General features: G+C 43.1%; 2 protein-coding genes across 7 annotated transcripts in view; one reads left to right on the plus strand and one right to left on the minus strand.

Moving 5' to 3' along the window:
* stk32c (serine/threonine kinase 32C) overlaps positions 1 to 10,192 on the minus strand; it is a 108,733-nt gene extending 98,541 nt beyond the window's left edge. Inside the window, exon 1 of one of the 3 annotated variants that reach the window (XR_012947502.1) lies at positions 9,748 to 10,192. The gene's annotated coding sequence lies outside the window, so the exon portion shown is untranslated. The remainder of the gene's footprint in view (positions 1 to 9,747) is intronic. The other 2 variants (XM_076076591.1, XM_076076590.1) reach the window with 2 other exon arrangements.
* A 10,195-nt stretch (positions 10,193 to 20,387) lies between these two features.
* The window catches only part of inpp5a (inositol polyphosphate-5-phosphatase A), a 134,358-nt gene continuing 128,590 nt past the window's right edge, over positions 20,388 to 26,155 (plus strand). Inside the window, exon 1 of one of the 4 annotated variants that reach the window (XM_076076600.1) lies at positions 20,388 to 21,087. In XM_076076600.1, coding sequence (XP_075932715.1) covers positions 21,010 to 21,087 — 78 coding nt within the window. In that variant the 5' untranslated portion in view covers positions 20,388 to 21,009. The remainder of the gene's footprint in view (positions 21,088 to 26,155) is intronic. The other 3 variants (XM_076076601.1, XM_076076596.1, XM_076076597.1) reach the window with 3 other exon arrangements.

Consider the following 26,155-nt stretch of genomic DNA (forward strand, 5'->3'; position numbering starts at 1 on the left):
AACTAAAAGGTAAATATGGTGAACATTATAGCTGTTAAGCATCAGTATGTTAGCATGCTGACAAGCTAAACTAAAAGGTAAATATGGTGAACATTATAGCTGTTAAGCATCAGTGTGTTAGCATGCTGACATGCTAAACTAAAAGGTAAATATGGTGAACATTATAGCTGTTAAGCATCCGTATGTTAGCATGCTGACATGCTAAACTAAAAGGTAAATATGGTGAACATTATAGCTGTTAAGCATCAGTGTGTTAGCATGCTGACATGCTAAACTAAAAGGTAAATATGGTGAACATTATAGCTGTTAAGCATCAGTATGTTAGCATGCTGACAAGCTAAACTAAAAGGTAAATATGGTGAACATTATAGCTGTTAAGCATCAGTGTGTCAGCATGCTGACATGCTAAACTAAAATGGTAAATATGGTGAACATTATAGCTGTTAAGCATCAGTATGTTAGCATGCTGACAAGCTAAACTAAAAGGTAAATATGGTGAACATTATAGCTGTTAAGCATCAGTATGTTAGCATGCTGACAAGCTAAACTAAAAGGTAAATATGGTGAACATTATAGCTGTTAAGCATGAGTGTGTTAGCATGCTGACATGCTAAACTAAAAGGTAAATATGGTGAACATTATAGCTGTTAAGCATCAGTATGTTAGCATGCTGACAAGCTAAACTAAAAGGTAAATATGGTGAACATTATAGCTGTTAAGCATCAGTGTGTTAGCATGCTGACATGCTAAACTAAAAGGTAAATATGGTGAACATTATAGCTGTTAAGCATCCGTATGTTAGCATGCTGACATGCTAAACTAAAAGGTAAATATGGTGAACATTATAGCTGTTAAGCATCAGTGTGTTAGCATGCTGACATGCTAAACTAAAAGGTAAATATGGTGAACATTATAGCTGTTAAGCATCAGTATGTTAGCATGCTGACAAGCTAAACTAAAAGGTAAATATGGTGAACATTATAGCTGTTAAGCATCAGTGTGTCAGCATGCTGACATGCTAAACTAAAATGGTAAATATGGTGAACATTATAGCTGTTAAGCATCAGTATGTTAGCATGCTGACAAGCTAAACTAAAAGGTAAATATGGTGAACATTATAGCTGCTAAGCATCAGTGTGTCAGCATGCTGACATGCTAAACTAAAATGGTAAATATGGTGAACATTATAGCTGTTAAGCATCCGTATGTTAGCATGCTGACATGCTAAACTAAAAGGTAAATATGGTGAACATTATAGCTGTTAAGCATCCGTATGTTAGCATGCTGACAAGCTAAACTAAAAGGTAAATATGGTGAACATTATAGCTGTTAAGCATCCGTATGTTAGCATGCTAGAATGCATTCTGCATTCTCTCTACTGACCATCGTGGGCCGACTTCTCTGGATGTCTCATTGTTTGGAAGTAAATGTCACGTGAGCAGCCAATCACACGAATAAGAGCAGAATTCTCTCCCTCACTCCTCCATTTGTGCTATTTTGTAATGAGCTAATCCTAACCCACCCAACGTGGGCAGCACGTGTAAAAACATTTCAACCCAGGTCTACATTTGATTATGTTTTCACATCTTGACAGGGTGACATTTAATCCCCCCCAACCTCCTCTGAAGTACGTGTGCCAATCAAAGGATTCTCTGGAGAGCTGTATCAGCTTTGTACCAGGTTGACACATATTAACCAGAAATGCGTTGGAGGGTGATGTGTACATTAGGTGAGGTGGGGGTTCTTGGCAGACGCTCTAATCAGGCTGTGTTATTAATATCTTAATATGTAACCTTTCGCACCATCTGTCATCTCCCATGCCTCATCTCTGCTGGTGTTTTCTCCTTCTACAATCACACACACACACACACACATTCCTCACATGTTGCGGTATTTACTGCATTGCTTATCTGCTGGTATCTCTTTCTGTTTGGCTTTTTCAAAGTTATCCTCCGGTCCATGTGTGCCCTCCGGGCCTTCTTTATCTGCCTATAATTTCGAATTGCAGCATGTTGCCGACATCAAAAGAATCTGGCACAATGCAAGAGGACATTCCAAGATCATCGACTCACACGCAGTGAGTCAAACACACAAACTCACACACAGACAGATTGTGTTCTCCTCTGTGAACAGTATACGCTCAGATTTAAGGACTGGAATCTGGTTTACGGATCGTAAAATCGGAAATGTGCGCATCTGTGATTGTGCAACGTGATAACGTGATAACGTGATAACGTGATAACGTGACAATGGAGACGACGTCTGTAAAACATGGATTAGGTTATTTGTGTGTGTGTGTGTGTGTGTGTGTGTGTGTGTGTGTGTGTTCAGACTTGAGGATGGAATGTGTTGATCTGAGACTCTGCGATGTGATAATGTGATCCTTAACGGTGGAGCAAATGTGCAAAACAGCAGTGTGTACTTTTGTAGATTTTGGCACACTTGCGTTGACTCCCTTGTCTGTGTGTGTGTGTGTGAGTGCGTGTGTGTGTGTGTGTGTGTGTGTGTGCAGCCCGGCCCTGCAGCAGCTATGCTGATCCCATCTGTGAACCCTGCCTCCTCACAGCTTGATCCCAGCACCAGCTCCATTGTCTCACTAATCCAGGACTATTAACATTGCAGCACCACAACAGGCGCTTACTGGAGCCCCGGATGGCTCCCAAAAACTCTCTCCTCTGAACAGACTGCAATCTAATTAACTCGGAAAGGGGGGTGGGGGGGTTTACTAATGTGTGTGTGTGGTTAACAGGATCCAGTGGATTAGCGCCTTGTGATAATGGATTGAGGCTGGGCTGCTACAGGTGCCAAAATGAAGATGGCCACAGACAGGATCACCGCGTTATGGTGGTTGAAAGGGTTCCATGCAAACAACCTGATGGACCTGTTTGTTTCTCAAACGATCATGTTTAGACAGATGTGTCGAGGCCAACCGCAGAGAGTTTATTTATGTTTACCATCTCCTAGAAGGTCCTCAAGTTCTCAAGCCTACTTTGTAGCGCTTGGGCGCGTGGTTAACGCTGTGAACCCTGGTCCCCTGAGTAAAAGTCCTGGTTTCTTGTTGTTACTACGTAACAGTATATCATCTTTTATTATCTCTACTTTGACCAATTACAACATTCAGACATTGATGCATATATAATAGTAATACAATGATGTAAAATATATAATAATATCTGAAAGGGGCCATTCTCCATAGCGAGTACTTGTACTTTTTATACTTTATTTCAGATATTTCTGTACTTTTACCTTTACTGTACTTTTATTTAAATGCATTTTTGAACAGAGGATATTTTACAGTGTGCTATTTCTACTTTTATTTTGACTTAAAGCTACTTCGAGGAACTTTCATTAAGTTTTGATTATGGTGGCCCCTGTGGACGAAGGTGGCCCCTTCAGAAAACCTCTCGTTTTACTGCAGCAGAGTCTGACCAGTCTGCCCAGCTCAGTCCTGGTTCTGGCTCTTCCGTGCCTCCCTGCCCTGAAGGGGCTGTAAAACGGCAAACTTGATTACTCAGCATAGAGCAGATCCACTTCATTCGCTCTTACTTTTCACAATAAAAGCCCTAGACATGTAATATTCACAGGCGAGTATCGAGCATTTTTGTGCTGTTTATCCATCACATAAGGGGCATGTGAGTGTTGAATGAAGATGAAATTGAAATCGAGTGTGGACCCACCCTTTAATTCAAGGGAACATAGTTGCACCGCTGTTCTCTCACGGTTATAAACCATGACGCATCGATTTATGGGGCAGTTTATGCTGCAGCAGAGCGGGGTCATCTAAAAATGGTTTTGTGTGACACTGCTACTATACTAAACTTCCTTCTTTTTTGACTCCCAAGGTCTCACGGTTTCCTCAGAGGTCGGCCCTGCCAAAAGCCGTTTTCCAACCGGTCAGCGTCGCGAACGAGCAAGTTCAAATATGTGCACTTTCTAAATAAACTGTCTCCAAATTTGCTGTTATGAATGCTGGTGTGACCGATCCCTTGCTCTGCACTCACTGAACGCTCCTAAGCATCGCAGTCGGTTTATTTGAGTGTTGATATGAGCAGCCTTCCATCAAGGCCCGGAGGTCTGTGGTATGAATACAGTCCACGCAGATAAAAATCACATCGTAACACACTGTACACACTCAAGAGAATTCACCTCCAGTGCTCGTGGGGGGGGGGGGGGGGGGGGTTCTTTGCTAACGCTCTTAGCTCAGCTCCCTGTAAGAAAAGAAACCGGATCTGTACTCGGGTTTGCGGTTAAGCCGAGGAGCTTACTCGCTTACTGTAAGTCAGAGCAGCTGAGTGTGCATAGCGTCCACCTCTGAGGCCTGGGAACTGTTGATTCTTCAATATTTCTGCGCGCGTGTGCACATGTGGAGGCACGTGCAGAGTAAATGTACGCGTCCTGAGATGTGCTTCGTGCCAGCCCTTCCCCTCATATTTGACATTCTTTGGCCTTGTATGGGGGGCTCAGCATCAGCTGGGGCTCCAGAGGAGAATAACAACCACAGCTCGCTGACATCTGCAACAGTGACCGCGTTAAAAAACAACAACCTTTGAAACGTTCCACACGCTCTCATTAAGATAACATCTGACACATGATAATTGAGCAAAACAAATTACAAGTTCTCTCCTCTCCTACTTTCCTTTTCATCCTGTCTCTCTCTCTTTCTCCCTACAATATGGGTCTTGGTTGATGAGTCAGTGTTTCAGGCCCACGATGGAGCGCCATGTTTCCGGAGGGAGGAAATGCCAATGTGTGCGTTTCATGCCCATAGCCGCGCGGCCATTATCTCTGTCTCTCTGTGTGAAACGCTCAGGCATTTTAAAGAGGGTTAAGTATCGCTGCCGCGTCAAGGAATCTCTCACTTGTGTGAAACACCCGCACAATTTTCTTTTCCGTCTGTGATTGCTGCTTTGTGCCTCGGGGCGTCAGATCAAGTTCATTTTTTGGGGGGTTTTCAGCTCCCTTGGGTGCATTTTTAGGAAACTTGTCTGGTCACTTTGGTTGAAGGTCAGATTATGATATCACAGCAAATCACGTAACACACTTTTTGCATATACACTGGCTACTAGTTTTTTAGATATTACGGGCTTCACGCGCACAGGAAAGCTTAAATAGCTTCTGAGGTGAGCATGTTAAGGCTGATGGTGATATTTCTTGACTGATATTGAAACAGCCAAAACATGTACAGGTTCAGAACTGGATGCTTGAACGGCCCTTAACGACAGAAGTCCCAGAATCTTGTAGTCTCGCCAGTTAAGACGTTTTCTTCGGCGTCTTGTGTAAATGACTTCTCTTCTTCGTCCGCCGATGTTTATATCCTTACGGTTCACCAGGTTCTTTTTGCACACCACTCCCCAAATGTTAATCGACTGTTGTTCAAACTATGCTCTTTTCTTTGTCTCTTTTTGCGACCACTATAGTTCACACTCGCTCCTTTTTTTTTTGTTTATCACAGACAAAGTGCTTCAATTTGAAGGCTTCAATTTATTGCTCGGACTCATAAATTGACTGATTTTAATCACTGCACCAAATTCCTTCTTAACTGGAAGCTGTGACAGCAACCCTGTCAAAATCTTTAAATATGGATCTTTTCATTCCAAAACTGGAGTAAGGATGCCTGCACGTTTAAATTCTGACATTTCCACTCCAAACCTGAAACTGCAAACTGTACATTCTATTTAAATTAGCCTTAAACATTTCAAAAATATTACACATGGGACCAAAGCTATCAAAACTCACATTAAGGACTTTCCATACAACTAGTCTCTAAGGTGTCAAAAATGTTAGTGTAACTATTAAATATAACAAATCATACTATATATATATATATATATATATATATATATATGTACAGTAACCTTCACTAGGTATAGACCAGCAAAATGCCATCAATAATATAAAAATATCATTCCTGAACAGTATGATATAATCATTTACAGTGTCAATATAATTAGCCCACAATCTCTCCTCTTGACACAGAATCTAATGGGTCACAGAATTTGGTACAACACCTGCCTATAGGGAGCCGACCCACTTTCTGAGCTATAGCTTCTCCGCTCCGCTAGCTAGCTTTGGCCTGACATTGTTTTCGTCATGCGGTGAATAACCTGAAATACCGGTACGATACTTGGCATATGACATTTTACGTGTAGACTCTTTGATAAAACAAAGATGTTTTTTGTTAGCGTTCAACAGCTATGGCACTGTCTGGGTTTTGATAGTGCCTTTAGCTAGGAGGCTGTAGTAGCCATGTTAAATGCTGGCAAAAATTGTAGCTTTATCTTGTTTGGTTGATATCCAGCATAGTCACACGATGAACGTGGAATATGGACACAGAAAAAACACGCTGTCATGTTTTTAACTCTCAGAAGAAAAAGAACTCTATGGTAAAATACTATAATGTTAGCCAGCAAAGTGCATGCTAGCTTGAACGTCCTTTTGCTTATTCCATTCGTCGTGGTTGGAGGAGGATGGTGAAAGCCAACAGAGAATCAACACATTTCTCACCCACAATTCCCTCCAGGCCATGGTGGTATCTAACTGCCACCACCCTCTCCGACAGGTTTTTCCACTCATGACATTGACAGCTCCCAGCTCAGAGATGCGGGACTCACTCACACACACACACACACACACGCAACAGAGTTATCAGCAGGGAAGAAATCAATGGTTCTCTCAGAGGAAAGATCACTGCCCTGCATCTCTGCTAAAGCCATCTAGTAAGACTGTTACACACATGTTGAAATGAATCCGCCTGAATGACTGTAGCTGTGATTTGCCCTCAATCAGAGCAGCAACTAATTGCCCCCTAATTAAATATTGCACAATCTGTGTGTTTAATTTGATATCAGATCGGAAATAATGATCGTCCATGTTTTTTCCACCACAGCTGAGGTGAAATAGAATAACTTAATGTAACGCCTCTCGGTGCTGCTCTCACAATACACACAGTCTGCACAAAGAAAATGTACGTGAATGAACACTCACACACACAGACCATATGCATCAGAGGTTACGAGCTTGATTCAGGGTCTGAATCACAATGGTTTAACCTTTTGGACGGAATGAGTGCCAGACTACCTTGATGCCAGCTCGGTGAGTCATGCAGAGTGGAATTATATGGGCCAAAGGCATGGTGAACCAAGGTGGGGGTTGCGGGAGAACATCCAGTGAACCCAGTCTCAAACTCGAGCCTCAAGTGCATGTCCTCTGTCTGTACTGCCTGTTACTGTTGCTCTCTTCCCTTGAGTGAACCTAGTTTCAAATTAACCCACAGAAAACCGCTTCATCTAAAAGTGTCTGTCTTTGTACAAGTGTGTTCTTTTAAGTTTGGGCCTAAAATGATATCCTTCACAAGACTTAAAGAATAAGGAAAGTGCTCCATAGTGATATTTTGCTCGGTGGTGTAAGCTAATAATTAGGTTATTAGCCGGGGATATAGACAAACAAATATTCCTTATGCAGTGTTTACTTTGCTGATCGAAAATAAAATGACTGTTGCTCAAGTCCTCGCAATTAAAAGTAGCCTTGAGTTCACTTAAAGTTTGTATAAAATAAAATGTTTAACGTCTTTGTCATTAGCTTTTTAGCGACTTAAACAAACTAGCTTGACCTTCGACGAACGCATGCAGTTCAATGAGCTTGATAGATGGCTTTTTGGTAACTGTTGACTGACGCCATTTTCTCATCTCATGAAGTTTTGAAATTTTTTCTGGAGTTTTTCAAGTTGGTGGCTTTCACTGTCGCCTCACAGCCAAGAGGGGGCCGGGGTTCGATTCCCGGGCTAGACGTACCACGTTCATCTAGCCGGTTTATCGTGTGGTCATAAACAACCAACTCTCTTGCCCTTCCTCTAGTTTGTCTTATGATTTCGGCGTTGGCCCTCCTCCTGCTCCTGTTTACCGTTGGATGTTTTTATTCTTGCGGTTTCGCGCCAACGCCATGAAGCGTCATTACATTTTTTTGCGCTCTCACATACCGCTCCTCCGGGTCTTTATATACAGTCTATAGTCTAGATGGGTTCACGATGGCAGTCCATTTGTGTCATATTTAGTACGGATATGGCTCTTTTTATCCCAACTGGAATCCTTTTTTATTTTTTTTTATACACAACAGCGCATTTTTGGGGGTATAGTAATGTGTGACTCAGAAACCATGTGGATGTTTACGCCTCTAGCACAGTCTTATGTGTGTGTGGTTTAAAGTGACAGTGCCATGAATCAGGTGGTACCTACAGGAAGGACTGTGTCATTACCATCATTGGATTAACCTCCTCCCCAAAATTAGCAGCTCAACCTGTGACTCATGCGACAGACAGGATGACTGTCCAGGCTAGTATCCAGCTTTTCAAATATTTAATCCTAAAAAAACGTGGAGTTTTGCTGCTCATTCCTAAATTCACTCGACTTGAAGCAGTGGATCAAATAAATGAAGATTCCCATATAGCAACGTGAGTTTGGTAATTGAAAGAGAGGCACAACATTTTGCAATTTCAATATATCGATTAGGACCTTTAACGCTGTGCTGTATCAGGAACTGATGTTGTGATTCAGTCTATTCTGTACAACATTAGTTTGTTCTGTGTATTACAGTGTCATAGAGCGGTGAAGCACAGTACAGTCTATGTTTTCGGCAATCAGAAAGACCATGTACGGTCACAGCGGAGAATCCCACGCAGCATTTACAGCCTTGGGTGGGGACGTTTATACTCTTGTAAAAACCGCCCTCACTGCCGACTTCCTTAAAATTAGAGATTAGACTCTTTCACAACAAAGACGTGGGTTTTCGAAAGCCAATTGTAATACTTTTAGAGTGAAACTACTTCGTACTCCCATTCAGTGTGTTTTTCCAGTCTGAACTGGTTCCAGTGTTACAAAATCCCCCAGTCATCACATTGGCGATCCATGACAATAAAAGAAACATATTCAGTTTGGGATTAAAGCCAAGGCCAGTAATGCCCAACCCTGATTATCTATGTCATACATGCAGAAGTACTGACGTGACTATGGGCTTGTTTATGACCCATCCTGCCAGGTCAACCCTTCCGCCAACACCACCTCAGTAACTACACAAGGATTCTGTTTAATACATGTGCAACCTTAAGATAAGGCCTCAAGGATGGCAGTGCCGACCTGTAGCTTCAGTATTTAACTGTACAACTGTCTAAAATGGACAACTGAAAACCTACTGCACGTCTAACTTTTCAGGCTCGTATCTAAGATGGGTCAAACCAAAACCGGTCTCAGGAAACCTTTGTTTGTGCCCCCCATATCAAGCGAGAAGGCCATTTCCGTAGTTATTTGAACCCAAAACACAATCTTTTCCAAAACCGTACCAAGTAGTTTGGTTGCCTGAACCTAACTAAGCTGTTACCTGTGAAGACGGAAGTTTATTTTGAAAAGACTGTACATTTTGACATAGGCTCTAAAATGAAATGTTTTTATCATCAAAACCTCCGTGGGGAAAGTGTACTTTTTGGCAACTTGTTTCATTTTTCTGCACACCTCCACGTGTGCATCTTGTCACATGTTTGCTGCTAAGCCCTCATAGCTGGGGTCTTTTTGCACTCCTCTCCCCAAATGTCAAACTTAAGCGCGTGCAGAGTGACATTTTGTTTCTTGGATTTTTGGCTAAAAAGGTTTGAACTTCAGCAGGAGTCTCTTTCTGCTCCCGCTGCGGCTCATGCTCACTCCTTTAAAAAAAGGTTGTTAATTCCCAAACAAAACCATTTAATTCGAATGCTTAACTCACTGCACCGGATTCCTCCTTCACACGCAGAGACTTCTCCTTTCTCTGGCGGGTTGGGAAGGGACAGCAGGTTACGGTGAGAGGTAATGATGTGGAAAGCTGTGCTTGGAGGAAGGGGTGAGGGTGAGAGGGGGGGGGGCCGTGACAGCTGTCACACAGTAACAAACGCCTCCCTCTGTGAGCGGACACTCGGAGATGAGGGGTGGGGTGGGAGGCCCTCCCTCCCCACACAGCTGCCACAGACCTGTCACTCAGGATGTTATCGTGCCCCCCTCATCTGGACCGGATAATGGAGGCTTCTGGTCAGCGTGGGCATTAGCCACGACTCTGAAGCTGGTCAAGTGAGACTGACACACAACTCACTAAAGGTGCCTCGGGAATAATTTGGGCTAAAACTGAATGATTTCCAATACTCAATCACACGATGGTGCGTCTTGTCTTGACCGCAGGACCACCCGGACTGGCTAAAGTGCCCAAACAATACAAACTGGCACAGTAGCATTCGATTTACTGGGTGTCTTTGACCAAAAGGTCCTTTATTGTCCAATGAACAAAGACAGAAGAAGACCAACGCTGCCACCAAGTGGTGTCTCACAGGAAGCTCTTTGTCTGCTTTACACTGAAGTTGACGTTCTAAAAATTCTTTATTTTTTGCAAATAACTGCAGCAGACTCATCAATGAAACTAAAAGCCTGTGTGTGTTGTTTGCTAAACACTGCCGTCGACATACCACACTCGGTTATCAATCACCTGCACCCAGAATGCACCTGTGACAACACCTGTAACCCATTAGAGCAGAGCTGGATTCAGGTTTGCCCGTTGGCGTGCACAACAATGGAGGCCCGAGTTTGGAGAGAGAGAGTTAGAGGAAGACGTTGTGTCTGAAACTGGTGAGAGTACTGAGAATAAACACATTGTTGCCTTTGTGTCCATAGTCTTTATTTACAGCGTGCTGCAAAAGAAACGGCCAAGGCCTCGAGATAATAGAGTTTTATGCTCAGCAGCACATCAGTGTGCAGTTGGCTTGTGGGAAGAGCTGGATGAGCATCTCCTCATGAAGCTTCTATAGAAACATGTTTATTTACTTTGTGTTTGTGCTGATGTCACAGATAGTGTAAGCTGTTTGTGAGACTACGGCTTGGCCTTTATGGATGCATTTTTATTATTTACGTTCTTGCTGCATTTCCCTCCGTTGGTTCAATAGTAGTACAACTAATACTGCCATTACATTACAATATCCAATATGACAGAACTGAACTCTCAGTGTAAGCAAGGATATTTCAAATAAACCATTTACCTATATTGAAAAAAGAAAGAAAGTACTCTCTGAAAAGTGTGGTTGGAAAAGAAAAGTCAGTGACTTGTAAGAAGCAAATATTTTAAAGCAAGTACAATTATGAAAAAGGACCAAAAAAATCATCAAAATACAATGTTCTCTTAATGTGCCTTGGAGAGCACGCTCAGCCTCAGTATTTAATAAAATCATACTCCGTGTCGTTATAAAGATCAGGGAAAGGGATCCTGATTCAAACATGGGAGAAGATGCAGGATCTGGAAAAGTGGAACATGCAGGGCGGTCAGAAAATGCAGTCCAGATGTTATTAAACAAGCTTCCTTATCTGTGTTTATTTGGAAGGTCTATCCACTGGATATATCAATATTGGCATATTGAATATGGAATGGTCTTTTTAAATTAGTCGTTGTCTTATCAAGATCATGGCGTCTATGTTGAAAACAGAATTTTACTCAAACATCAAACTTGCACCACAACACACAGATGGAAGCAAAAGAACATGAAGACAAAACACAACTCTTTCACTGTGCAGGATGCAGATTTTGGAGGGAGATCAACATGTTTTGACAGGATTGATCTCTACTGCCATCTCCTGGAAGAAAGCAAGTGTAAGATATTTGTCTTATTCCTCTGTTGTCATCATGTCCCCCTTTTTCTGTCTTAAAAAAAGAGGCTTGAATCACTTCAGATCCCTCTTTGGATGCGTGTCTGATAAAGGAGCAGCGTACAGTCAAGTTTAGTCGGGTCGTTTAACCACTTTGTTCACAAAAAGTTTTTAATTTCCTCAGCTGCTAGGTCCTATGTAAACAGACCAGACAAGGAAGCTCAGTTATGATCCTGAAAGCAAACATCTGTTGGTCACAAGATGGAACAATTTCATCATTTTCAGTCTGGCCGTGGCCACCGGTTGATGTCAATTAAAGCCCCGCTCTGCCGGGACATTTACATAAGGCTCTTGAGAGCAGCACAGAGCGCGGTTTGTTTCCCATTTTGGCAGCAGCCGTTTCCTAGATACACACAGGCCTGTTTTCAGCACCTTCGGGAGCTTTGTGTTTGACAAGCAGCAAAAGGAAAAAAAGAAAAAAAAGGGCCCTAATCCCCTCGGTTTATATTTAGTACAGTGAGCCTGAATCTCGGGGTCGTTGGCTTGACATATTGCCAGTTATGGTTAGAATGAATAGAGCACTGAGCTGGAGCGTTGATCTTGGCCTTGAGCAGAGCTAACTGCTCTGTGATTTTGTTGTTTTTTGGTTGGGTGAATGGCTTCGGGGGCCGTGACGCACAAACTATTTCCGAGTAGAGCCTAATTTACTGAAGAAAAAACACAACCTCATGCCTGCCTTTGATACAAAGCTGCTTTGTCATTGAAGATATCGTCACTCGCTGAGTTTTGCCAATCAGGGAAAGTAAGTCTCACTTTGATGAGACTTTGTGTAGGCTTAGCAACTCACCTGTAGATGGCAGCAAGACAGACACTCTCAATCTGTAAGGGCAGATAATGGTTGTGAGGATTGACGGATTTCGGTCTAACCTAACGACTCGTATGTATCGGTGTGAAATAATTTGAGTCAGGAATTAAATGGCTAAGTTAAGATTTGAATTGCAAATTGAGAGGAGAGAGAGTTCTAAATGGTGAAATAAGCTTTAATTCAAAGGTCAGCAACTTAATAAACAACCCCAGAAGGATAAAGACTGAACGTGTGAGTCCAAAGGTAGTTCATTTAAAGATACAATCATTGTTTTTAGTGGGGGAATATCTTTTTACCCATTGTGCGCAAGCTGTAAACACAACATTGACATAGTACCTTAAAAAATGCAATGCCAGATGTGTAAGGAAACAATTGGCTATTTACACGTTAAGCGAACGCGGAGCATCGCTAGTGTTCGTTTCGTGCATCTGTCCAGCATTTTCTATTTTTCTAAATCTCCACCAGGAGGATCATGCAATCGGTCACCTGTGCAACTCCGTGTCTGTCCACGGTTAATCTCGCATTCTCCTGCAGCAAACTGAATACTATTTTGGGTTGCCAGTTATGGCTGCATGTTCAAGGACCTCTCGTGGTTGCAAGAAATGTCTTATGCAACAACTTCAAGCTGCTGGCCCGCATTCACTGCCGCTTGTTTTTGAGTTAAAATGGAGTGTGTTTTAGATGACCTTACAGCCCATTGGTGTCTAGACAGGGGGCAAAGCAGTGGTCGTTGCAGACACACCTGGCGAGGATCTGCACTCTACTGACTGCACCTTTCTGGTTAACTGTGTTTTGGTTTCTGCCAAAACATGAAGGAAATATAAGTCTGCTAGTTGCTTGACTATGTTCACAAGCTAGTCGTTAACGTTGTTCGTCTGACGCTTGGTGCTGTGGTGGTAATGCGCTGTGGGTTCATCAGAAGTTTTTCACTGAAAACAGCAGCTTGCTACAACTGGGAACGGGATGGATGAGAGCTGTGAGACTGAATCCGAACATTAAAATTGCGGGCTGTAAAACCAAAACAATGAACTGAAAGACGACAAAACAATCCGTAGAGTTGAGGGGAACTGTATGTGTTCGTCACTATGAGTGACCCCCTTCACATTGCACGTAATAATTGTAGCCATGTTAATGTGGAAATATTGATAAATGATGCTTTAGATCTGCGATAATGAAATAGCTCTGCTAGAACTACTGTATGCCACCTGTTCAGCACCAGCACCAAAAGATAGATAAAGAGAGCAACTAGCTGGTGAACACAGTAGAGCATTTAGCTGCTAAAGAGTATAGTATTTCCCTCGGGAGTTGGAGGAGACCAAACAGAGAGAAAAAGGAGAGTGGTGGTGCTAACTAAATGCTAACACTTCGCTCTGCCTATGTGTAAATAACCGCTAGTTCGCTAATAAGTTTGTCATATTTTAAAAGCTGATATATTCCAGTTCTTGGGCTTACAGTCTGGTTCCACAGCCCTCAAGTAGCTAAAAATCAATGTATGCATGTTCGACTTTTCAAGGTTTCTTTATTTTTTCTTTTAGTTACATAATTCATATTAAATGTTCTGAAAATAGTCAGAGCAATGAGTTGAAGGAGGGACAGTCTTACCAGTCAGCCCCCCTTGAACTGAAAATGATTTAGGCCATCAGCAGCCTCTTTCAGAAAATAACTGACCTTTGTCCCAGTAGAATAACGTGCTCCAAATTAATTGGTAAGGGAGGATAAATTAGTATGGGACGATATTATAAAGCACCATGTGGGAGCTCCAAAATAGGCTTCCTCGCAGTGGGATCCACTCTGGCCAACAGAGAGTAGTGGAGAAATATGCCAGAGATTTAAGGCTGCAGTCCAGGCAGAGAAGGCTAATTCTGTGAACTAACCCAACTGAAATACTCTGACTGGGTTAACTGAAGCCTCGAGCTTATGAGGGCCCGGCATGCTCACTTCTTTGGGCTTGGGTTTTTTGTGATGGGGAACAATATGTTTTCTCCATATAATTGCACTGTATTTACTTATTACAGAACTTTATTTTGACAAAAGAGACCACGTGTGTCAAACTTTGGGGGAAATGTTACATAAGAACTATGTATAAAGTGTGTAAAACATTTCCATTTAATGGATTGGTGTGGCCACAACATCTCAGTTTTGAATATATCACTCTGTGTAAAAATGATGTAGCTTTCTGGAGATTCATACTTAAGTTACTTAAGTGATGACGACCAAGCCATCTCCAGCAAACTCCCTTCACTAATACAGGCCGACAGAATGCACTTGGTATTGGTGGAAAACGTCCAGTAAGTAGACCTTGAGTTTCTAGATACTTTTCAAAAATGTATTTCATTAATTTAAGCGTCTATAATCAATATACAATGTATCAAATAGCAATGTGACAATGTGAAAGAGGTCACTTGGGATGAACCTACAGACAGTTATCACCTGAAGGTGCCGCTCCCCTGGGCTTTCCAGAGTTTTAAATAGCTCTGGAAAACCTGCTCAGCAGTTAGCGACTCGCTGGTGAACACAGCCGAGCATTTAGCAGCTGAAGGGACAGAAAGAGACCAAAACAGAGCTAAAAGAAAGTCAATATTGGACTTAATTTAAAGAGCCAGAAACATGACTCCAAATGAATGATAGCGTTGTGTAACTACTGGATGTGTAAATAAGCAACAAACAGCTAACAAGTATGCATATCAGCTTAAGAATTGATATGTCAATGTTGTGTTTAGAGCTTGTTTGAGCTGTTTCCAAGTGGCCAAAACATCATTTTTTTCTTGTTTGAAGCTACTAATGGGGCAAACTGTATGTTAAGGTGTATTAAACAATTGTAGACTTAAGAAACTTAAAAGATCCCCTTTAGATATAATTTAAGACAAATAAAGGATACTCTGCTTGGAATCCTGATCGTCTCTGATGTGTTGATGATTACCTAGTTCTAATTCTAAAGATAACATCCACACTACATGTTCCTTTAGTGAAAAATCAAGAACTAAATCTGCACTGGAGGGTTTGGATTTCTTCTGAGGTTGAATGAACATACTTCAGCGTGTATGGCTTAGTTCCTGTCAGCAAATGAACTTAATCCACAAATCCCGGTTCGCTAAAGGAGAACGTATAATAGTTCTGTTCAAACGATCTGTAAATACATTTTATTCAAATGATATAGAACTATGTCAGGGAGACATGAATTGTCCCTGGAATGACTCAGAGATAAAACTTAATCCACACACACAGACCTCCCTTCCACTAATGAAACCGCATTCTCATGCTAAATTCCCATGCTGCCAAAGCTGTCTCTCTTAAGTTACATACATCGGGTCTACATGACTGACTCCTGAGTGCGGCTGGAGATAAAACTTCATGTCCAGCGAGTCTTAATGCATCGTTACATGGCTGGATCCCTGCTTCTTTGGAGACATGAGAACGCCTGATTATTTCCAGGTTTGCCTATTTTTAGATTCTAAGCAGTAGAGGGATCGGGGTCAAAGTGCACATACTTGCTGGTAGTCTGGAATTCCAACATAATTTTTTCCATTACCCAGAGTGCAAAGGGAGGAGCTTCGGGCCACTGCATAGAACTTCTTTATCAGCACCAGACACACTCACACAAATTTCATTACCCCCTCCTTACGTCCCCCCCTGTGGGATATCCTGCCTAGAGTTTACAGTGTAGTATTTACTGACCCTCATGAAACACATTACCTGAGTTGTTATCTGTGTACACACAAAGCTCCACACGTATTTGTCCTGTTATTTTTAGAGCCATTTCCACTTGCTTCCCCTTCAGGCTGTTTGATAAGAATGGCAGAAAAAGTACCAGCATGCAAGCGTTAGCAGAAAGTAACAGAATCTCACGGTCCGAGAGGACCGCTGGGACACATTGACGTTTCAGGAAATATGCTTATTCGCTTCTATTTCTTGGCTGAGAGCAGTGACTCGCATAAATCCCTCTAAAACCACAACATGTCATTTTAACATTTAGACTTTTGCACGGATTAAACAAACAAGATGTGTGTGTAAATTTGTGAAATTTGGAAGTGCAGACTGATTTTGTTATCTTTCAGACAGAGCAAGGCTAGCTGTTTTCCACCTGCTTCCAGCTAAGCTAAGCTAATTGCCACAGCTAAATGTTTATTGTAGAAACACGAGAAAGGTCTCAATATTCTCATTTAACTCTCGCCAAGAAAGCGATAAAGCGCGTTTATCATAATGTCAAACTATTCCTTTATATCCTTCGATGGTATACGGAGAGTTAGCAAGCAGTTAGCTAGCACAGTAGTTCCTTTTCCCCTCTTAAATTAAACTCTTAATTTAAAATAGAAGAAGAAAAAGCTCAGGGTACTATTGTGACTAGTGCTAGCATGTCCTGGCTGGCTAGCGTGTCAGTGGTTACCTCACCAGCTAGAGTAGTAGTTAATATGTCAACAAGCATCTGGAATGTGTGGATGAATTTCACTTTCCCACTCTGGTTGCCTACTTCCCAAAGTGTTCTAAACACTAGGCTCGTGGTATTTCCTGCTGGGCTTCATCTTCCCCTCCTCGCTCCTCTTTCTTCCTCGCCCTCCGTCTTCTTCTGCCTATCAAAGCCACCGCTAATGTTTTTAGCTTTGTCATCTTCAGGCCTCCCAGCATGACTTAATGTAAGCATATACGGTGTCAACATGTTAACTTCATGATAAACACAAGTCAGTCAGGACTGAGAATGTTCCAGTACGGTCCACATGGTTTACATAGCTCTAATGGTGCTAAGTTTACTGTTATAGTGACGAGTATAACATTCCGTTAAGGAGATATCATCTAGTTTGGATTGTTTTCAAGGGCAGTCTGATCCGTTTTTGAATTAAAACTCTGTGCATGTACACACACACACACACACACACACACACACACACACACACACACTAGCAACGGCAGGGATTTCTTCCCTTCGATTGTTATCATTATCCTCTTCACGTGTCTGAATGACTAATTACAGATATTCTGTAGCATCATGTTCACACATACAGAACATGGTGGAAAAATCATGTAAATAAACATGCACTCATGCAAACACAATCACAACACGGGAGTCACAAAGACACACGCACGCACACACACACACTCAGACACTCACACACACACACACACACACACACACTCTCCCCATGCCAGACACAGCTGTGAGTGAGCACTCTCGTTTTGGCGCTAATCTCTCAGCTCTGTTCAAATCAAGGACTCTTAGTGAGCTGTGACCGTGCACAACCCCCCCTCCCAAAACACACACACACACACACATTCACACACTAGTGCGATGCTGTTAACACGCTAGCTATATGAGCCGTCCTTTAGACATTCGAGGACTGCGGCCGATCCCTTCCGTCACAGCTGGATGCATACAATTCACACAAAATACAATACAGCAACATGATGAGGCCAAAACATGTTTAACTTTCTCCATAAAGCGAGGATTCTGTTAAGTCTTCTGTTCACTTAACAGGAGCTCAGTGGGCTGTTGCTCGGCGTGTCGTACGCCGGCAATACGCTGCTGCCCTCAAACTACCTTTTTTGGTGGCGGCGGCCTATTTATGGACCCTGGCTCCCTCAAAACCATCAGGGAGATCATTTTTGCTTTCCCACAATTCCCTGCACATCATCACCCTATCAATCGTTACAGAAAAGAGTCTTAAAACTCAGCATTTTTGCACCTCCCTCCATTTTGTTCCCCTCGTTTTTTGTTGTTTTTAATGGGTTTTTGGTCAGATTCCCGAAATAAGGTTGATGGCTAACACAAACTTAAGAGATGTTATGTTCTACAACATAAAATATGTCAGTAAAAAACCCTCTTGTGAATTTTGAAGCCGTTACGTGTCCTAAAAAAAGACGGTTGCTAATTAGCTTTTTACTTCTGGCGACTGAATTCCCATTGGATTTTTGTCGAGGGAACCAGTGCGATGCTAACTTCCGGGGTTGGCCTACAAAAATACTGCATCACCCTATAGTGAACACATATTTTCGAGTGCAAAATCAACGTGACCTTTGCTTACTGTGATCAGGTGTACTCTTCAGCCAGCGTTCAACGGTACATTCTCACACGGGGTGACTTGTGTTTTCCCAGCTCCGTCCCGAGCCTTGTGCCAGTAAAGAGGTGAGTTAACGCTGTTGTCAACAAACAGGTTTTGTGAAGCCAGAGAAAAGGCAATTTATTCCCATTCGCGATGATCCATTACTCACGGGCTTGGCTGTGTCTCTGAGCTCCCTTGGCAGAATCCAGTCATGCACACTGATTTGGTTTCAAGTCTTTTAATGTGAAATTTTCCTGCCAAAGCCCAAACAGGAAACTTTCAGATTTGAAGAGTGCGTGTCCACATTTGGCAAAGGGTGTGTAGGTGTATGCAAGGCTCATGCATGCAGTGGAAAGGGCAAGTATAGTCTGGAGCACAACACATTAGGACATGTGTGCCAGTCTGCCAATGGCTGCTGATTGAGCCCAGTTACATAGATTAGTGTGATATATCTGTTGTGCGGTGTCCACTAGATCACAGAGGTCCTTGTCAAGGCTAATCGGAGCTGTATCCACAGTTATAAAAAAACAAACTATGTTGATTTGAACCCTTATTTTGAGTGAAGGTTTGAACGTGTTGAACAAGACATTTACGTTTCACCTCACAGTTTTGGCCCCACAAACAAAAGCAGTTATGGTTTACAATACTTAAAGTAATGCGCAATTACCCTGTAAGACCACAGTGCTGTAAAATACCAGTGGATATTTGACGAGACACTGCAAAAAGACTGCAAAGACATTTCTCTGTTTTTGCAGAATGTGTAAGTAATAAGTGGTTTGTCTTTCTTCTGCCCCTCAGGTCAAAAATCACTCAGCGCAGCTTTGAAGGTCAAATTAGTAATTTTCTGTATGTTGTCATCCACAAGTATTTAAAATGTGCTTTGTCTTAGATGGTGAAGTTGTTGGTGTTTTGAGCCAGTACAGCACTATACAGATACCTAATCCAGCCATCATACATTCTATTAGTTACAACCATGCTTTTATTAAATTGTGACATGTAAATATGTAAAATGTCTTTTAAAAAAGAAAAGAAAAAAGGGTGTAACTAGTTTGTTCAATGCCACAGCTGATTTGAATTAGGGCTGCCCCATCTTATCCCATTAGTCGAGTTATCGGTCGATTTGGTCTTAGTCGACTACGATTTCTTTTCATTTTTTCATGCTGAATGACTTATGAGCACATCTCTGGTAAACACAAGATGGAAAAGTGGTCCTTCTTAGTGGAGGAACTCAGTTTGACAGATCTGTCGATTAAATCAACCGATCAATCAGTCAACAAAATCGTATTAGTGTTAGTCGACAAAAAATCTATTTGGTTGGAGGACGGCCCTAATTCACACTTTATTGGCATCGTCAACCGGGTCAAGTGCGAGATGAAAAGCTGATCGTTGGTGTGAATGGAGGATGGAGTCTCCAACAACAGTAAATGTACCATTGTTTAAATGATCCAGTACTCAGTCTCTCTCTCCCCATTGAACTATCCAGTAAAGAAGGGAAAATGCAAACAAAGATAGAGGAAAAACACTCGGCCTGTAAACTTCTATTGCACCCCAGTTCCCCCTGGTCCGTGGTTTGTCAACAGACTTGTATGCCTGAACTCATGTCGGTACCTGAGGAGTAGTTAAGGAAACTTCACCTCTACCCAGCTTAAATTAAAAAAAAATAAGGAATCCATTATTTATAGCTTCAGGTGGTCAGTGAACTGCATAGATGTTCTGCTATAGGAACCAAGCCTGTGGCATTATCAAAGACATGTGGCAGCAATATTCTCATGCAAAGCACTCTACCATGAAATAAACATGTAGTTTTCTCTGTAATAAATGTAATAGCATAAAATGTGGAAATAATTTATATAAAAAAGTCGGTTGCGTAATCTGGTTACGGACAAACCGAGACGTTCACCATGGTTGTGTCCGATAACGGACGCCGTGGCGTTAGGAACGAGGGCTGCCGTGTTTACGGCGCGCTGGCCCTTTAAGACAGCCCCGTGTTTCCATTGGCACGGTGACGTCAGAGCAGTGAAGGACTCCAGCCTATCCTCTCTACACGGTGAAGGCAATGGTCCTGGCAGAGAGTCCTGCTTTCGGAGGGAGACTTTTAACACTGCACTAAAGACCGGGGGGAGACACTCGTCGCTGAGAGAATGCACCAGAGCCCTCGGGCACTCGCCGTGGATTTAAAAACGGGAACTTTTACGATGGCTCTGAACGCGAAAAAGTAGCACGCGAAGCCGCACGCCAACCCGCCGCCGACGGACCGCCTGCTGCAAAGCAACTCCTCGTAGCTGCACGGCCACAGCTGAAAATTATGCTCCAGCCGAACCGCCTCAAACCCCGGCTTCAGTAGCAAACACCCAGCGTTGTAACCCACTTTCGCGAGACATTCTCCCGGCTTCTGTTTGTTTTTCCTACCCGCTCCTCACCCGTAAAGTCCCGCTGTTCCAAGTCCTCGACCCACCTGCGAGAGAGAATTATGGCAGGGAAGCTGACAGCAGCGCAAGGCACAGGAATACTGCTGGTGACGGCCAACGTCGGGTCTCTCTTCGAGGACGTGAGTTTCTTCATTGATGCACGCTGTCTGTTAACGTTAATGTTATGTCTTTTTTTATTTAATTTCATACCGCCAACTACGTCTTCATGTTATGCTCAATGACGTCTCAGCTGGTCACGACTCGTGTGTGTGTGTGTGTGTGAAGTCGCGTGCGGTAGCCTGAACACCTTCCCTACACGCGTGCACACATGGGCCTCACATAACCAATAAAGACACATGCTAGCTCTGTGTGTTGATGGTTACTCTACACGCGCAGTGACGTGTTTTTCTCTCTCTCGTGTCCTCCGCCTGTTCTGTATGAATGTAAAGGTGTGTGTAGCCTTTCACCGCTGCAGTACGGGACACTCTGGGTATTTTCGATGAGTCAATCTGTAACTCGGCAGTTTACCTTTTGCAGAGGAACAACCCCACCTTTTTATAGTCTGGTGTGATTCTGCTTGTGACACCAAACTCCTCTAAGTTAAATCAGCTGTTGTTGGTGAAGCACGAGCCGTGTACCGCTTTAAATGTGCAATAGAAGTTTGCTTATGTTTGTGGTTTCTTGCCTTGTGGTGATCACCAGAAGAAGTGTTTGTTTTTTTGTGTTTCGCCCGTTGCATCACGGGAGATGCCGCTTGCTTGATGTCTGTGTTTCTGCTGCATACAGCTGATGTTTGACACCCTCATGTCATTTTCTTCCCATTCATGACTGAGCTGCCCGGCAGTATTTAGTAGTAGACAGTGTTATGAGTAACACCGATTTCAATTGGTGTCAGATGTTCTGCGGTTCGATCCCCGGCCCATGTCGATGTGTCCTTGGGCAAGACACTTAACCCCAAATTGCTTGTGCAGTGTATGAATGAGTAGATGGTCCTGATGGGCTGCTGCCACCTTGCATGGTAGCCCCCTGTCATCATTGGGTGAATGATGACATGTAGTGTTAAAGCGCTGAACAACTAGACTAAAAAAAACTAACTTTTCTAAGTCGGAAAACTAGAAAAGCGCCGTACAAGTAGGCTACAGTCCATTTACTGTTCACCAATTGAGATCGTAAACTCACAAACATTCCATTTGCATCATCATGAGATCACAAGCAACATTCAAATATTCACTAGATAAAGCCACTTTGCTTTGCTCTGTGTGGAAATAGGTGTGCCGGGCCTCCTAAGGAGTGTCTGCGCTGGTTGCTGAATGATTTATGGCTGTACTGGTGCGTTTGGACTCCTCGCTGTTTCTGCGCCAACCCTGCTGTAACTTGGTACCTATAGTGTCTCTAAACGACGGCGGGAAGTGTAACCGTTACAATTAGAAGTTCAAGCACTTTGTGTCACTTTCAGTGTCAATAGAGAGCACGCCCCCTCCCCCTCTTCCTTCCTCCCTCTCACCCTTGTGAGGAGCTGATCCCAAACATGAGGGGGAAGAGCCGTCTCCCTCATTGGAGCAAGCCTATTAATAGCCCGTCTCTCACACAAAGCAGCACGCTTTTGGTGTCTTGTGAGTGTTTTTTTTTCCGTGTCTCTCCAGCAGACTTCTAACAGACGGAGCCAGCCTGTGAATGGGCGCGTTGGTCATATACGAGGCGGTTTGCAGTGTGTTGGCACCCCTCATGATGCATACATGAGCTCAATGAAGTCTCTGTGGACTGCTTTCATCCTGCGTTACAGACCATTCTGTCCGACCCCGATCCTACGAGGCACCATATGAAAAGCGTCAGGCCTCTTTTAGAGTTCTATTCCCGGATCATCTCATGAGTTTGATCTCTACATGGAAAACATGCCGACCGAAACTTTCCCCCCCGTCCACTGCAACTCTCATCACGTGGCTGCAGGCTCCTGTGTTTACGGCCATCACGAATGTAAACAGCCTCGACGTGCAGTCGTGCATGTGTTTGAACAAGGAGTGCCACTCTGGGAGTATCGATTAAAACCTTAAATGTGCAATATGCACAGATTTATATATATGCCCTCCTCCTCCTTGTTAATCGAAGGTGTGGGAAGAGAAAGAGGACTGTGGACAAATGTTCAAGGATTGATCAATAAGTTTAACATCGGCTGCGTTATCATCGTATGCTGTTACGGCCTCTGGGAGTTTGCAGGCTTCAGCGACACGCCATACATGTGGAGCGTGCAGAGAGAGAGAAAAAAAAAAAATGAAACTGGTCTCCGTGGGACAGAAAGTTGTGATATTTTTTTTTGTGGTGGTGGTTTGGGTTTAAAGGAATACTATGTAGATTTAGAAAGCAGAAATGGCACAAAAACATGTTTCTGTGTACTTAAAAACACCCTTTTAATAAAATAATAAATATTACATAATAAATACGCAGAACGTTTTAAATTTTTTATTAGAAATACTTTCCCATTGTTTGTTTGTCCCTCTCCAGAGTTTCAGCAAATATAACTTAAGCATTTATGATTTGAAGATTATAAACAAACTCCCACTGAATAATAGAGCTCAGCAGCTAAAGTTGCTATCGATAAGTTCATGCATCAAACGTACATCGTTTTAGTTTTAAGGCAGATTCATGAACTGCATCAGGTGTCCCTAAGGCGTCGGGACCCCCGACTCCGCTTCAATTAAGTCTCCCAGTGCAGTTGTTCCAGTTAAATGTCCGCTCGTAATCCCATTCGTCTGGGTCTTTCTCTGACACTGTCACTTATTCATATGGAAAATAATCTCTAATCCGTTGAGCTGGTTTTGAAATGCACTCATGTGGCCTGTGCACGGTGATTAAAGCTCATTGTGTGCCGTTGAGCCAATTATAATTTTTCTCCGACTCCGGTTATTGTTTGAACAACAACTAAAGCGAAAACGCAAAAAGTCGTCCTCCAGCTCGAGTCTCATTATGACGGCAAACATTGGCCGTCCAAGACTTCACCATTATTTGCTTTTTCGGTGAGTTTCACATGCTCACTTTCGGCCGGATTATCTGTTCGCTACTAAACTTTTTCAGTTCGTTACTCGGCCACTCGGATCAGTTTTTAATTGAGCAGCATCACTCCGATGTACCTGTACGATGAGACGGCACAACCGCGTGTGACGATGCAGCTTAAACATACATTAGCCTGCACTATACATTAAGGCCTCCCAAGCCTGAGGATGTTTGCTCCCCAGCCTCGGTCCTGTTCTCCCGCAGGACTCCTGATACGAAGTCAGCTTGTAGTACACGGTTCACCTTCAGATGAAGCCAGTTAAAGGAGACAGTTTACGCTCGTTTCCAGCTTCATATTTAAGTTGTGGGTTTCTCCTAGAAGATGTTTGCATGCTTTAACGTTCTCCTTCCGTCTGTGTGATTGCACCTGTACTCGCCCTCCGTCTGAAACACTCCGTTTAAGCGTGGAATTGAGCTGCTAGGCAACAGCTTGGGTTCCTCTTCATTTCCTGTCAGCTGATGTCATTCACAATGCACTGAAGTGGACACATTTAGAATATATATATATATATATATATATATATATTCTATAGTTGTGACATCACTACCGTACTGAAACCTGACGGCTCTTTTAAGAGCACAGTTACTGAATAAGAGATGTGTGTATTTCTCCATGGACTGAGCGTTTTGATACTTTACTCTAAAAAGACATGAAAATACTATTTACAATATGGGACCTTATGCTTAACTGTAAACTACCTGCTAACGGCCATCACAAGAAAACAGGCCGTCCTCAACCAAAGACATTTTTACTTGACTAACACTCATGCCATTTTGTCGACGAAACATTTAGTTGATATAATCGACAGATCTGTAGTACTGCGTTTCTCCACAAAGAATCGCACAAAAGCATCACTTTATATTTAGTGTTTTCTAGAGATACACTCATAAGTAAAAGTCCTTCAGCATGAAAAAAAAAAAAAAAGCCTGAACCCCAACACTTTAACACCGGCCCGATGAACAGACGTAGTTGGTGATGGAGTGAAGCCACTACGTTACTTGTCCGTCACAGCTGAGTTGAGCTGCGGTCGGAAACTCTTTCCAGCATGCGGGGAATGCTCACGTCGTAACGCGTTGAGAGAGCTCTGGAGTGCTTCTTGTCTTTGGGTTTGTTGTAACGGGTGGACGCCGCGCCGGCTGGACAAACCAAATATCAGCACCGAGCTGCAGGTCTTTGTTCTGAAAGAGGACGGAGGTGTAGTTCCTGACGTGTGAAGGGCGGTCTGCTGTATCCACAAACCAGTCACGGGCTCCGAAATGTAAAGATGGAATGTCGAAGTTTGTGCTTGAGAAGTCTTTTTTTAACAAACTGCTCAAGTGCTGAATGCAAGCCGCCGTCTAGAATCTACGTACCTGAAGTAAACCTGTGAGAAAATACATTTGGGACGAACCCGTGCATCAAGCTCCACCTGATAAGTTGCAGGGACCCTAATGAGGTTGATTTAAGGTCTTCCTCCACCACTCGGAAGTCCTTGCTAGTTGTGTTTACAGCAGGCTTTGGTTTGCTTGTGTTTGTGCAGTCTGAACCTAAATACACCAGTCAAAAATATAACAAAGTGAACTTTGTTTCCGCTGTGGTCGCGGCCCAGAGAAAACAAACTGTAGGTGTGATTTGAGCTGTGTGATCTCTAAGGGTAACTGAATCTGGCTTGCTGACTGAGATCCCATCACGACTTCAGGAGACTTTCCAGGATTAACCCCAATGACTCAAATGGGATGCCAACTCTTCTCGGGCCAGCTCTTATTGCTGAGCGTGTGTCGCTCTGTGCCTCGGCTCATGCTAACGATGGCTTTCCACAGCCTCCTGCTCTCTGATTGCGGTAAACGCTGTCCGACCTGGTTTTCATTTGATTACGGCCACTCTGTTTTTGATTACACACGCCTCTTGTTGCGTAATAGATTGGGGGTTCGGTCTTCAAACTTCCTTTTTCATCATGTCTCCTGGCTCATTAGCTCGGGCTACCGTGGCCCCAGACCACACCGAGCCGCCACTAATCATAACGCAGAGCAGGAAAAGTGTTGGTTTGAGCGGTCTTTGTCATTAGCGGACGGAGCAGTGTGGTTCCAAATGTACCTTTCCTCGTAAACATGGGAAGATGTTACTGCAGCCGGCCTGCAAACTATATTTAGCCTTCAGTCACATGACTGGTGCTGGTGAAT

The sequence above is a fragment of the Anarhichas minor genome, unplaced genomic scaffold (assembly GCF_050575085.1).
Source record: "Anarhichas minor isolate MPS153535 unplaced genomic scaffold, ASM5057508v1 ptg000058l, whole genome shotgun sequence".
Classification (NCBI taxonomy): domain Eukaryota; kingdom Metazoa; phylum Chordata; class Actinopteri; order Perciformes; family Anarhichadidae; genus Anarhichas; species Anarhichas minor.